Source organism: Cyanistes caeruleus, chromosome 2, assembly GCF_971803275.1.
Source record: "Cyanistes caeruleus chromosome 2, bCyaCae1.hap1.1, whole genome shotgun sequence".
Classification (NCBI taxonomy): Eukaryota; Metazoa; Chordata; class Aves; order Passeriformes; family Paridae; genus Cyanistes; species Cyanistes caeruleus.
Window position 1 is genome coordinate 10,604,329 of NC_141702.1, and position 11,484 is coordinate 10,615,812.

Below are 11,484 nucleotides of genomic sequence, written 5' to 3' on the forward strand. Positions count from 1 at the left end.
TTAACAAATACGTAAATATCAGACGACACGTTATTCAGACAGCTTTCAGCTACAGCTTCCAAGAATACTCTAGAATAGAGTGATATCTCAACGACCTGATTTGATTATAAACTATTTTCTTGTGAGGATAATTTTTTTGTGTCTCCCTCCCCCGTAGACAATGAGATCATTTACTGCCACTTATTTCTATGTTTAAGTATTTATTTCGGAATGGTGGGGTTTGTATCTGGAAGTGCGTGGGGGGTTTTTGTTCCCTCAAAGTCAGCACGTGCAGGTATCATAGCTGGTTTTGTGTTTACCGTCTCAGCTAATCCGCTGTTTCTCTAAAGAGAATTGCGATTTTTGTTTTTTTAGTGCATGCACCCACCCTCAGCTATAGCAAGATTTTTTTTTCTATGGGAATAGATACATCTCCAGTTAGGAAAGCCTGTCTGTGGTCTGTATCTTGGTCTGGGGACACTTGGGAATCTTACATTCGTTTTCAGACAACTGGACTTAAACCATATTTGAAAAATGCAAACTTATTCAAAGAAGTCAGCTTACAGCAGCGGACGGTATTCTCGACAAGAATGAAAATACGAGGTTTTTATGGGTTTGGGTTTTGAGAGTTTTCTTTTTTTTATTTTTTTTTTTTCCTTGATCGGTGGTGGGGGGCTTGTGTGGTTTTCATTTGGGTTTTTTTTTTTTTGGGGGGGGGGGTGTTGAGTGTGTGTCTGTATAATAAAGAGTGAAAATGACAGCATAAAATGTTAGAGAACTGAAGATCTGGGAACGTCTTTGCTTCGCCTTTGCCTCATTAAAATGCCACTCGTTTACAAAAACAGGGAACAAAAACCTCTTTGCCTGCCTGGAGCAGAGTGCAATGTTAGACTCCAAATTGTTCATAAAAATAGAGAGAATTTGGGGTTGAAATGGCAGGGCTAGGGTTGCTTCTCCACGCTGCTGTCATGATCATGATCATCATTATTCTGCAGGATGATAACGCAGTGTTTTCTTATTGCTGTTTTGTTGATTTTGGTTTTATTTGTTTGCTTGTCTTTCCTTCGGAGACGGTAAAAAAAAAAAAAAAAAAAAAAAAGAAAAAAGAAAAAAAGAAAAAAGCAAAAAAGAAGGTGTAATAACAGGAGTGTCATGAACAATAAAAAGCCACGAGTGTCCCTGAGCACGGTACCGTGTTATCCTGACGGATCTGTCTTCGCTCGCGTATTATATTACCCTGCCTTCTCGGGACATTGTAATATACCCAAGCAATTTTCCCCCCTTCCCGGATCTAAAGGAGTGTGAATGGATGGATGAATAGAAAAACAAATAACCGAGGAGATTACGGCCTCAGGATTAATTATAAAGCACATTTAACCTTTTTCTTTCGAGGGCTATTTTGTTTTTCCTGTGGCGTGAGCAGAGCTTTGCGCTCCCCATCCGCGGGGAACCCTCGGAGTTTCGCTGCCCGTGGAAGCCCTCCGGGGCGGGGAGAGACCCTCCCGGCCGTGGGGGGAAGGACACGAGGAAGGCACCCAGGTCAGGGGAACTGGGGAGCAAAGTGGGGGTCAGGAGGGCTGATGGGACGGGCGGAGGAAGCGGCTCTAACCCGGGGGTGGGCCCTTTACAGGTAAGCGGCTCCCGGGATCCTTCCTCTCTGAGGATCTTCTCAGAGAGTCATAAAAACTTGAGATCCCTAAATCCACCGAGCGGGAGCAGATTCTCTGCCCACTTTTTCATCGTTCGTGCCTTTGTCCCCCTCGTGCCCTCTGGGCAGGTCCCGCTGACTCCCGTCCCGCGGCGCTGCTCGGCGGGGAGGGGGCGCAGCGCGGCGGCCGGGAGCGGCGCGCTTCGGCGCTCTTCGGCACGCTTCGGAACGGTTCGGAACGGTTCGGCGCGGTTCGGCGCGGTTCGGCGCGGTTCGGCGCGGTTCGGCGCGGTTCGGCGCGGTTCGGCCCCGTTGGCAGCCGTGAGGTGCAGAACGGAGCGGCGGGGCCGGATGGGCGCGGGCAGCGGCGCCGCGGGAGCGCCCCGTCCGCGGCGGAGCCGTGCGGGGAACCCCCGGCCCGGGAGGACGTTCCGCAGCGGGGGCCGAGCGCAGCGGGCCCTGGGGAGATGCTCCGGGCGAGGCTGAGGGAGCGGGGCGGGGGGGCGAGATGAGCGGTTCGCGGGCTGCGAGCCCCGGGCTGCTGCGCCTCCGCGAGAAGCGGGTTGAAAAGTTGGTTCTTCCCAGCCAGAAACTTTCTCCGTGCGTGCGCATGCCCGGAGTGCGGTGGGAGGTTGAGGGGGGAGCTGGGAGGGGGGGTTGAAATAAGGAGGAGGCAGGAGGGAAGGGATCGGTTCAGTCTGAGCGCGGCTGCTCCCGGGCGCGTTCGCACTCCAGCGCACGCAGCCGGCTCCGGGAGCAGGAGCAGGGAGAGCGCCTCCGGCCGCGCCGGCCGGAGCACCTGGACACCTGGCCCCGCTCGGATCTGCCTGTACCCGCTGGAGGAGCAGTGGGGTGGGTGGGGTGAGCTGTGCCCCCCAGGGCCAGCACAGACACTGACCTAGCCCAGCCTCCTTTTTTATTATTTTTTTTAAGTTTTTTTTTTCTTTCCCATTTTTTTTTTTTTTTTCCATTATTTTATTTTACCAGCTCAAATTTAGCCCAGGATCTTTTAACTGCTGCCAGCGGTGGAGCACAGATCGGGATTAGGTAAATAAAAAGAACAACTCATTCTGTTTGGTTTTTATTTTGCCAAGCCTCGGGGGTTGGGGATATCGATTCAAACACTTCCTTTACCCTACCTCCTTTCTTTCTTTGCCCCCATCCCCTCCCACGATCCACTGGATGGTGCAGAAGCGTGGAAATTGTGGTTCACGTGAGGAAGACTGTTCTCTTTGGGGCGGGCGGAGGGCTGGGGTAAGCCTTCACATGGGTCTCGGATATTTTGATGCTATTTAAAGATTTGTCCTCCCCTTTCAAAGTTGTGTCTCCCCCCTTGCGGAGAAGCAATGTTTCTAACCCGAGCTAAAAATGACACATACGAGAAAACAGAAACCTGCATGTCCTTTATGGCCTTGAACTTCCAGCTTTTCTCCTTTCTATGGTTGGCTTTTCTTTACTCTTCTTTCTCTTATTTCTTTATTTCTGCGAGGTTTCTTCATTTTTTTTTTATTTTTTTTTCCCCTTTTCTTGCAACTCCAATGTTTTAGGATACGAAAAGCCTTTTCTCTTTCTTCCCAAGGCCATAACAGAAATGAGCCTGATGTTTATATGTGTCTGAGTGGATCAAAACAAGTTCAGCGCAGGAGAGACTAAGCTTCTCTCGAGGTCGAGCCTGTAAAGTGTCAGTGCAAAGCCGAGGATTAGGGTATGGTTGTTATAGTTGGCTTTTGGGAGGGAAACTATAAAAATAGAGCATTTTGGAGATTATCGTAGCGCTGCAGGAATTGTTCGATAAATCGCGAGCCGGGCAGGAGGGTCCCGGACAGGTGCACAGTAGGTCCAGTTCAGTAAGTCCGGAGCGAGCAGGGAGAGAGGCCCGAGCCCCGAGGCAGCGCCGGGCCCGGGGCTGCGGCTCCGCCGCTGAGTCCCGCGGCGGGAGGCGGCCGGGCCCGGGGATGCGCCGCCGTGCCCTGCCTGGCCCCGGGGCTGTCACCGCCAAGCCTTGCCCCTGCCCCGGCTGTGCCTGCTGTCACCACGGGAAGCGGGGAGTACGGAGGCAAGAAATCCTCCCTGCGGCCGGGAGAGAGGAAGGACGATTTATTCCTGTGCAGGGGAGGCACCGGCTATTTCTCTAGGGAGAAAGCGAGGGTGAATGTTGTGCCGGGGGCCTTTCGACACCCGAGGGAATTGTAGAAGCACGCACACAATACTCCCAAACCTACCAAAAATCTTCTGCGGGGAGAAGGTGGAGGAGCTTGGTCCCTGCGGGGCAGCCGGCCGTGCCCGCCCGTGGGCCGCTGCTCCCCCGGGGCCGAACCCGCGGAGCTTCCCTCTTGTGGATGAAAGGATCCCCGGGCAGTGCAGCCATCGCTGGTGCACTCGGCCCTCGGTTATTATTTATTATTATTTTTAGTTGAGAAACTAAAGCCCGTCTCGTTCACCCGCGCTCGCAGCGGTGGTCTGGGGAGACTTGTCAACACCGATTTCGTGATAAAATGTGAATGATGATTTTATAAGGATTGAGCGGAGATATCCAAGGCACACGCTGACTGAGTCCTTCCAGTGCTCATTAATGTTAGCAATTAACTCTTTCACGCTCAATTAGCCCCAAATAAACCTGCTTTAATAGATTCTGCACACTTCATTAATACTTTGAATAAATCTGTGCTGAGCAATCCATTTTATTCCTCAAGAGTACCACGCTCTAATAATGAAGAGCGAAAGGACAGTTTTATTCCCTTTCCACTTAGTTTCCCAAACACAGATAACTTGTAAGCTCCATTTCTTCGCTTTAACTTTAGGAAGGGAAATTTTCTTCCCCTCAAAGTAGACAGAATAAATAGCCGATCTGGTGGCAAAATGCTGTACACCGATGCGTGCAGCTGAAAGGACGAGGCTACCAGACTTGAAAAAAATTCAGGCAAAACTGAGGAGCTTTTTTTGACAGAAGAACCTGATCGCTGTAGTTTGAGGTTCTCGCAAGAATGCATCATTTTATGCCCGCTACTTTATCATGTTTGTAAAAATAAGCAACGTTCTCAGGGTAATTTACCTCCTCCGTTCTTCCATGTGGAACTAATTAGCAAACCTCATTATTTATGAGTCAGGTATTTAATGTAACAAATATCCCTTTCAAAGGATACATCGGAAATTGATAATTCAATGTAGAAAGGAAAAATACCGACTAGCCACAAGATTACTTAAAAATCCATTTAATTTCCCCTCTTGCTACGCTACCAGCAGAAAGCCGGGTAAATTTCTTTTTTTTTTCTGGCATATAGAGTAGGTAAGAATTTAATCTGGAAGGTTAAGATTGAAATGGTCTTAAAACAGTGGCAACTGGACAATAGCATTACCGTATCTTCGCTCAGGGCAAAGGGTAAGAAAGCTGGAGACAGATGTAGACTTTCAAGTTTATGATCCTATTTTGCAGGGTAAATTTATCTTGGCATGAGTGGGTTTTGTTTCAGTCAGAACACAAGTGGTTTGTTCTTAATTACTCACCGAGCTACTTTGTGTTAAAAAGAAAACCCCGCACAGTTTTATTGCAACGGGGGAATTCAAGCAGAGAACTCGCGGGGTCTTCTTCTCTTAAAAAAAAAAAAAAAAAAAAAAAGGAAAGAAGAGCCGATAACGATCTGTTTACATGAAGCAGAATTAAAGGTGGAGGTGACACCAAAATCAAAGAAATGTTGATCTCTCTGCGGGCGAGTGGGAGACCAGAGAGTTACTACACTGTGAAACACATTCGCTTTGATGTCCCGAAGCGAGGGGACTTCTTTATGAAATAACCTGACATAGAGCCTATGAAATAGCTCTTCATCCATATTTTTGACTATTTCGGTTGTACAGAGCAAAAGTGTAGTTCACATTTCTGGAAAAGTGCCAAGAAACTTGTAGTAACATGAACACTCTGCTCCCACCTCCTCTTTTCTTCTTATTTTCTTCTCCTCTCTCTTTTATTTTTTTTTCCACTTGTTGTCTTTTGCTTTTTCATCCTTCTTCATTTTTTTTTTTTTTTTAATTTAACAGAGCTGCTCTAGCAAAAACTTTAAACTGTGGGTGCAATGGATTCTATTATGACCTGACTGTATTTCTCCTTGGTTTATGCCTTGTTTGTAATTGGGAAAATTTAAAGAGAATTTTAAAATGTTTTCAAGCAAGAACTTACTCATATTGACATAGATTTCTGCTTGTATATTCCATATTAAGTGTTTTCTAAGGATACAAAGAAAGAAAGAGGGATAAACTTCATTTGCAAGAGCCTCTTTCATGTTTGAGAGATCTAGAGCTACCTAGAAAGGGAAACAGACATGGAACCATTGTGAGGGACAGAAACAGACATTTGCAGGTACCCAGATGAGAGGACAAGAGTGTTTTCTGTGCACTTTGTTCTTGGGTTCACCAGCTGAGGCATTTGTGCTGTGATGTGGACATGCTTAGTGTATAACGCAGCACTAACTAAATCAAAGTATATCCCCAGTGGAGCAACAAAACAGTCTGGTTGGTTCAACTATTTGCTAAATAGTTTAGCAAAAAAAAAACCAACAAAACAACAAAAACTAAACCAAAACAAAAAAAGACAAAAAAAAACCCAAGCAAAATAAACCCAAAAGCAGAGCATAACAAATCAAGAAACAACCCCTAAAAAACAGAAAACAGAACCAAAAAACAAAGCAAAAAATTACAAGCCAAAGAACAAGAATAGAAAGAGGGGAAAAAAAGAGGAAAGGGAAGAGAATAAGGAATATAATGTGTGCATTTTTCAATAGTCACTATCAGAAATGTATCCAATTGAAAACCAGAAAATGTCACAGTCTCTTATTCTGGGTCATTGCAGTGGAATTCCTCTAAGGTTTGAGTCTCTCTTCCTGCTGCTGATTTATGCACAGTAAAAGGTGGGCCTGGAGTATAGAGCTACTCAGAGTAAGCTTCTCCCTCTCACACCCTCCCAGCCGCAGCTCCTTTCCAGGCAACAGCACACATATAAATCAGATTTGTTTCCTTGGTCTTTAGACCTCTTCCACCACCAGTTTCCACACCCCCAGACTTCCAGCTCAGAGGGACAATTGCTGCACTACTGTACTTTGCTGCCTCCATTTCTCCAAAGGGGCTTCACTCTTCACCTGTGGATGAACTCTAATCCAAACACTCTGAGAATCCTGCTGGGGATCCCTGTGGGGGTCTTGTGGGGGAACCTGCCGTGACTCAGCAGGAACCCTGTCAGGAGCTTATAAATTCCCTGTGTGGATCCTGTAGGAACCCTGCAGCAAACCTGTGGGGATTCTGGCAAAAAATATCCTCACTGAAGGCAAATCCCAGAGCTCACTGAGGGGCAAGTGAGTATAAGTTAAGGGCTGTGGAGTAAGGAGGAGGCTCTCTGGGCTGCAGGGATGTGATGCTTCCAAAAAACCATGGGTGCTCTCTCACACCCACAAAGGGAGGAAGCTGCATCCCCACCAACAACCCTCGGGAGGCATCTCTTGCCAAATGGTTGACAGCAGCCAGGGCTGAATTTTCAGACTGGGCCAGATGTGCCTCAGTGCTGCTGCCTTGTAGCATTTTCCCCTCTGTCTTCTGGGGTGGGATGGGTAGGGATCCAGCTGAGAAGAGAGGCCAGGGGCTTGGCAGGACCCTGAAACACAGACCAAAGCAGTGGCAACCAGCCCAAGGAAGGGCTGAGGCCCTACAGCTGCTGGTCTGCGTGCCCCATGGGAAAGGTCTTGCCAGTCTTTTAGCCTTTTGAAGGGCTTTAATTAAGCAATTGCTTAGATTAGGATGTGGGCTTGAAGCCAGGCACTTCTCCCTGGGAAGAGCAAATGGCATTTCGGATTCGTCACCCAGATTCAGCATTTTCCTATTTCTTTCTGCAGTACACAAGAGGGAGGTCTTTGGCTGGTATTTCCCCCATAATGTTTTTTTCACCAAAATTATTTTATTTGTTTGAAAGAGGGAGATCATGCAGTTCTGAGCATCCAAGTGCCTCCATCATCTCAGAGGCTTGGCTGAGGCCAGACCACAGGGAGCTGAGCAACCCAGGGGCAGCAAGCTCCGCACCCTTCCCCATGTCACTTCAAGAGTCCGGGCTAAACACAGTTTCTGTGGACAGATGTAGTGGGCAGTATCTCACTATTTTCTAAAGTCTGAGGTCACCCAGGAAGGGATTTTAAATTACTAGGAAATGACTGAGCTTTTTGTGCCAAAATGGCATTTTGGCTATCCCTGTGTACAGGATCATTGGAAGTCTGCATAGCAGGGGATGCTGCTGGGAATAATTGGGGGTGCAGTACAACATTTGTGTGCAAGAGAGAGATGGGGAGAGGGAGAACCTGGGGATACACTCATAGTAAAGACCTGGTCAGGCCTCTAATTCCAAGTCAACCTCCTCCTCCTCCTGTGGCTTTGGAGAGGGATATTTATGAGAGGTGATGTAAGGTACTTTAGTTTTAATGTAAATATACCTCTCCCTCTTCCTCCCTCCACCTTTATTTTCCAGATATTTTCCTCTGTTCCCAAGATCGTCCTCCTGAGCGGCCACCATGGGAAGTAAAACCCTGCCGGCCCCAGTGCCTATCCATCCTTCCCTCCAGCTTACCAACTACTCCTTCCTGCAAGCATTCAACGGGCTGCCCGCCGTGCCCTCTGACCACCTCTCCAACCTCTATGGCTTCAGTGCCCTGCACGCCGTGCACCTGCACCAGTGGACTCTGGGCTACCCAGCCATGCATCTGCCCCGCTCCTCCTTCTCCAAAGTGCCCAGCGTCTCCAGCCTGGTGGATGCTCGGTTCCAACTGCCCACCTTCCCACTCTTCCCACATGTCATCCAGCCCAAGCAAGAGGCTGCCAACATGACCCTCAAAGCCAAACCCCGCTTTGACTTTGCCAACTTAGCAGTCGCTGCCACACAAGAGGACCACTCTAAACTGGGACAGGCAGACAGTCAGGGCTCGCCTGCAGGGCTGGGGTCTTTGCTTGAGGTGACTAAACTCTCTCCAGAAAAGAAACCCACGCGGGGAAGGTTACCGTCCAAAACCAAGAAGGAGTTTGTGTGTAAATTCTGTGGCAGGCACTTCACTAAGTCCTACAACCTTTTGATCCATGAAAGAACCCACACCGACGAACGGCCCTACACATGTGATATTTGTCACAAGGCTTTCAGAAGACAGGATCACCTGAGGGATCACAGGTAACTGTTTTTCTTTTCCTGTTCTTTTTCCCTTGTGTATTTGTACTATCCCTGTTACCTATCTACACTCAAGATTTTTATAAGGAAAGTTAAGTACCCATCCAACCAAGAGTGTTCCTTCCAGTTTTTCTTCTGCCCACTGTTGGTGGAAGAGCTCAGGTAACTCACACTGGAAGATATACAACACTCACTCCGTAAAGACAACTTTCACGACCTCCTTTTTAGCTTCCACAGATGTTTTTACCCTCCATTTGCATCATGTGTCCTCTGCCTCTATGATCATTCAGAAGTGTCATGAAGACATGCAGTCTGCTGGCCCCAAAGTAAGAGAGGAGTTCTTTATCCCTAAGAAAGGCATCCTATAACCCCCTGATGCCCCTCTCTCTTGCACACACACATACAGACAATTGCCCGAGTGCCGCACTTCAGCACTCTCAATCTCAGCAGTAGGTGTAAGAAATCTCCAGCATATTCTCAGGTGGCTCACTGCTGAGTTCAGGGCAGTTATTTCTGACATCTCGACTGTTTTTCTTTCTCTAGATATATCCATTCTAAAGAAAAGCCTTTTAAGTGTCAAGAATGCGGGAAAGGATTTTGCCAGTCCAGAACACTAGCGGTCCACAAGACACTGCACACGCAAGTAAAGGAACTGAAACCTGCCAAACTTAAGTGTTGAATCTCCAACTTCTATGAACTTTTCCTCCCCTTCAGACTTTTCACCAAAACTAGAGCAGAAACAAAACTTTCGAGATGGGAGCACTGGACTTTGTGCTTTGTTTTTGTTTCTACTTTAAAAAGGGCAAAACCTGCACCCCTTCAGTCCCCCGTCCAAGCAATTAACTTCCTAAGTCGTGGGTGAAAAGATTGGTTTGCATTTAAAATATACGTGAATGATACAGAGAGTGCTAGCTGACTTGTGTGGCTTTGATAAACTTTATGCCAAAAGGTGGTGCTCACGTGTTGTAATCTCTTTAAAAGCAAACAAAAACCCACAAGACACCCCCTATCAACCCCCCCCACCCAAAAAAAACCCCAAAACAAACCAAAATCGTAGCTTCCAAAAGTATTACTTAAGAAAATCCAAACTCTTATTTTATACTTTTTTTTTGACTGTATAAAGCTTCTTATTTTTACACTTCAGGAAATACAAAGAGTTCCAGAAGATGATTAAGAACTGAAACGGTGGTTTCTCATCACAGCACCATAAAGACAAGGAGAGGGGCAACTTGCAAATCTCATTTGCTAGTTTGTTTTCAGAAAAGGAGAAGAAAATTAATGTTTGGAAATGACCTAAGTCTCTCAAGTGGGGAGTCCTATCATGTTAGAAAATGCATCCAGATCTCAGACCCACGGGTTCTTGGTGTTGGGACAGATCAGTGTTCATGGGACATGGAGACCTTTTTTATTACCTTGTGGTCTAGTGTGCTGTGAGGATGTTTGTAACTTCTGGACTTATTTAAAAAACCCAGAGGAAAGAAAGATGGCAATACGTCAAAATGACGGTATGCACAACGTGGTTTTAGTGGTACTTAAAGTCTTCGTGTGTCCTGGTGTGAGAGAACAAATCTCAACTTGAGAGCGTATTTTTTTAAATGCTGGCTTTCTGAACAGTGTATTCAAATTAAGAGACATTCCAATAAGTTCTGTTTATTAAAAAAAAAAAAAAAAGTTGTATGGCTGTTTGGCACTTTATGCTGATTATTGGTAATTGACATTTATCACTGGATTGTGTGTGGTTTTTAAGTATTAAAATAAATTGTTATTTTACAGGCAACTCTGCATGGACTACATATGTGTTCATTTGGTTTCTGATCTCTTCCCTAGTAAATTCTCTTTGTTAATATTCAGAACCTATTTATTTTTGGATTTTTTTTCTTAGTTTTTATTTCCTCAGTGGTTCTTTCTACCAGTCTTGGAAAGTATGGATCTTTTTTCAATGCGTTAGCTTTCCCCCTTCTAATTTTAATTTTAATTTTCTTTTCCTTTTTTTTTTTTTTTTTTTTTTTTTTTTTTTTTTTTAAGGCTGACAAAAATAAACATCTGCGGAGGGTGAAATATTATTTTGGTGCTAGTGAAGAAAAAAAAAAATCGTCTCGGGTAACTAAATCGTGGGTATTAGCTGATAAGATTAGGTGTCAGAAGTGTTATAAAACAAATCAGATGAGTAATGGGTGAACTGTGGCTGCTCTCGGAGCCTGGAGGCGCTGCGGGGAGAGATGCCTTCGCACCCCCATTCCTGCGTTTGTCAGCAGCGGGCACTTTTCGGTCACATCTTCGGCCGGTTCCGCGCTGATTGGGGCGGCCTTTGGTTCCCGGCAGCTGTCTTAGATCAGAGATGTTTATTCCACTGCGAAACCTCTTTGGGTCGAGACGGGGGAGAGAGAGCTCAGTGCTGGGGCATCCGCTTGAGCCTTTGAAGCGCCTCTTGCCGCCGTCCTTTCTCGTCCTCTCGGCAAACCCTAAACCTTCCTCCTTCCTCCACAAGTCAGTGCCCCCGCGATAAGAGAAGCCTCTTTTTTTGCAGATTAGCGGAGCGGCAGAGGTGGGCTCGGAGCTGCCCAGCGGCTCCTGCGCGGCCGCGGCGCGGATGCTCATGGACGCCAGCCGCTCGGTCCAGGGCGGCTCCTTTCCCCTTCCCCCCGCCGCTTTTAATAATTACCTCTTTATTTGT

At 46.8% G+C, this 11,484-nt stretch overlaps 1 protein-coding gene across 3 annotated transcripts; it reads left to right on the plus strand.

Moving 5' to 3' along the window:
* Nucleotides 1-1,646: 1,646 nt before the first annotated feature.
* Nucleotides 1,647-10,587, plus strand: OSR1 (odd-skipped related transcription factor 1). 3 transcript variants are annotated; one of them, XM_086875780.1, is made up of 4 exons: nt 1,647-1,923; nt 2,615-2,674; nt 8,124-8,813; nt 9,354-10,587. In XM_086875780.1, exons 3-4 carry the CDS (start codon nt 8,167-8,169, stop codon nt 9,487-9,489), a joined length of 783 nt encoding a protein of 260 aa, XP_086731906.1. In that variant the 5' UTR covers nt 1,647-1,923; nt 2,615-2,674; nt 8,124-8,166; the 3' UTR covers nt 9,490-10,587. The 3 variants fall into 3 exon arrangements, with proteins under 3 accessions (XP_086731906.1, XP_086731905.1, XP_023778411.1); XM_023922643.2 differs by lacking the exon at nt 1,647-1,923 and adding an exon at nt 2,311-2,479; XM_086875779.1 differs by lacking the exon at nt 1,647-1,923 and having other exon boundaries at nt 2,280-2,674.
* The last annotated feature ends 897 nt before the right edge of the window (nt 10,588-11,484 follow it).

What these genes read in the sequence shown, in the direction of transcription:
- OSR1 (XM_086875780.1), top strand. Translation starts at nt 8,167, where the DNA reads ATGGGAAGTAAAACCCTGCCGGCCCCAGTGCCTATCCATCCTTCCCTC. An exon ending in GATCACCTGAGGGATCACAG is followed by an intron (nt 8,814 to 9,353) that starts GTAACTGTTTTT and finishes TTCTTTCTCTAG; the next exon opens with ATATATCCATTCTAAAGAAA.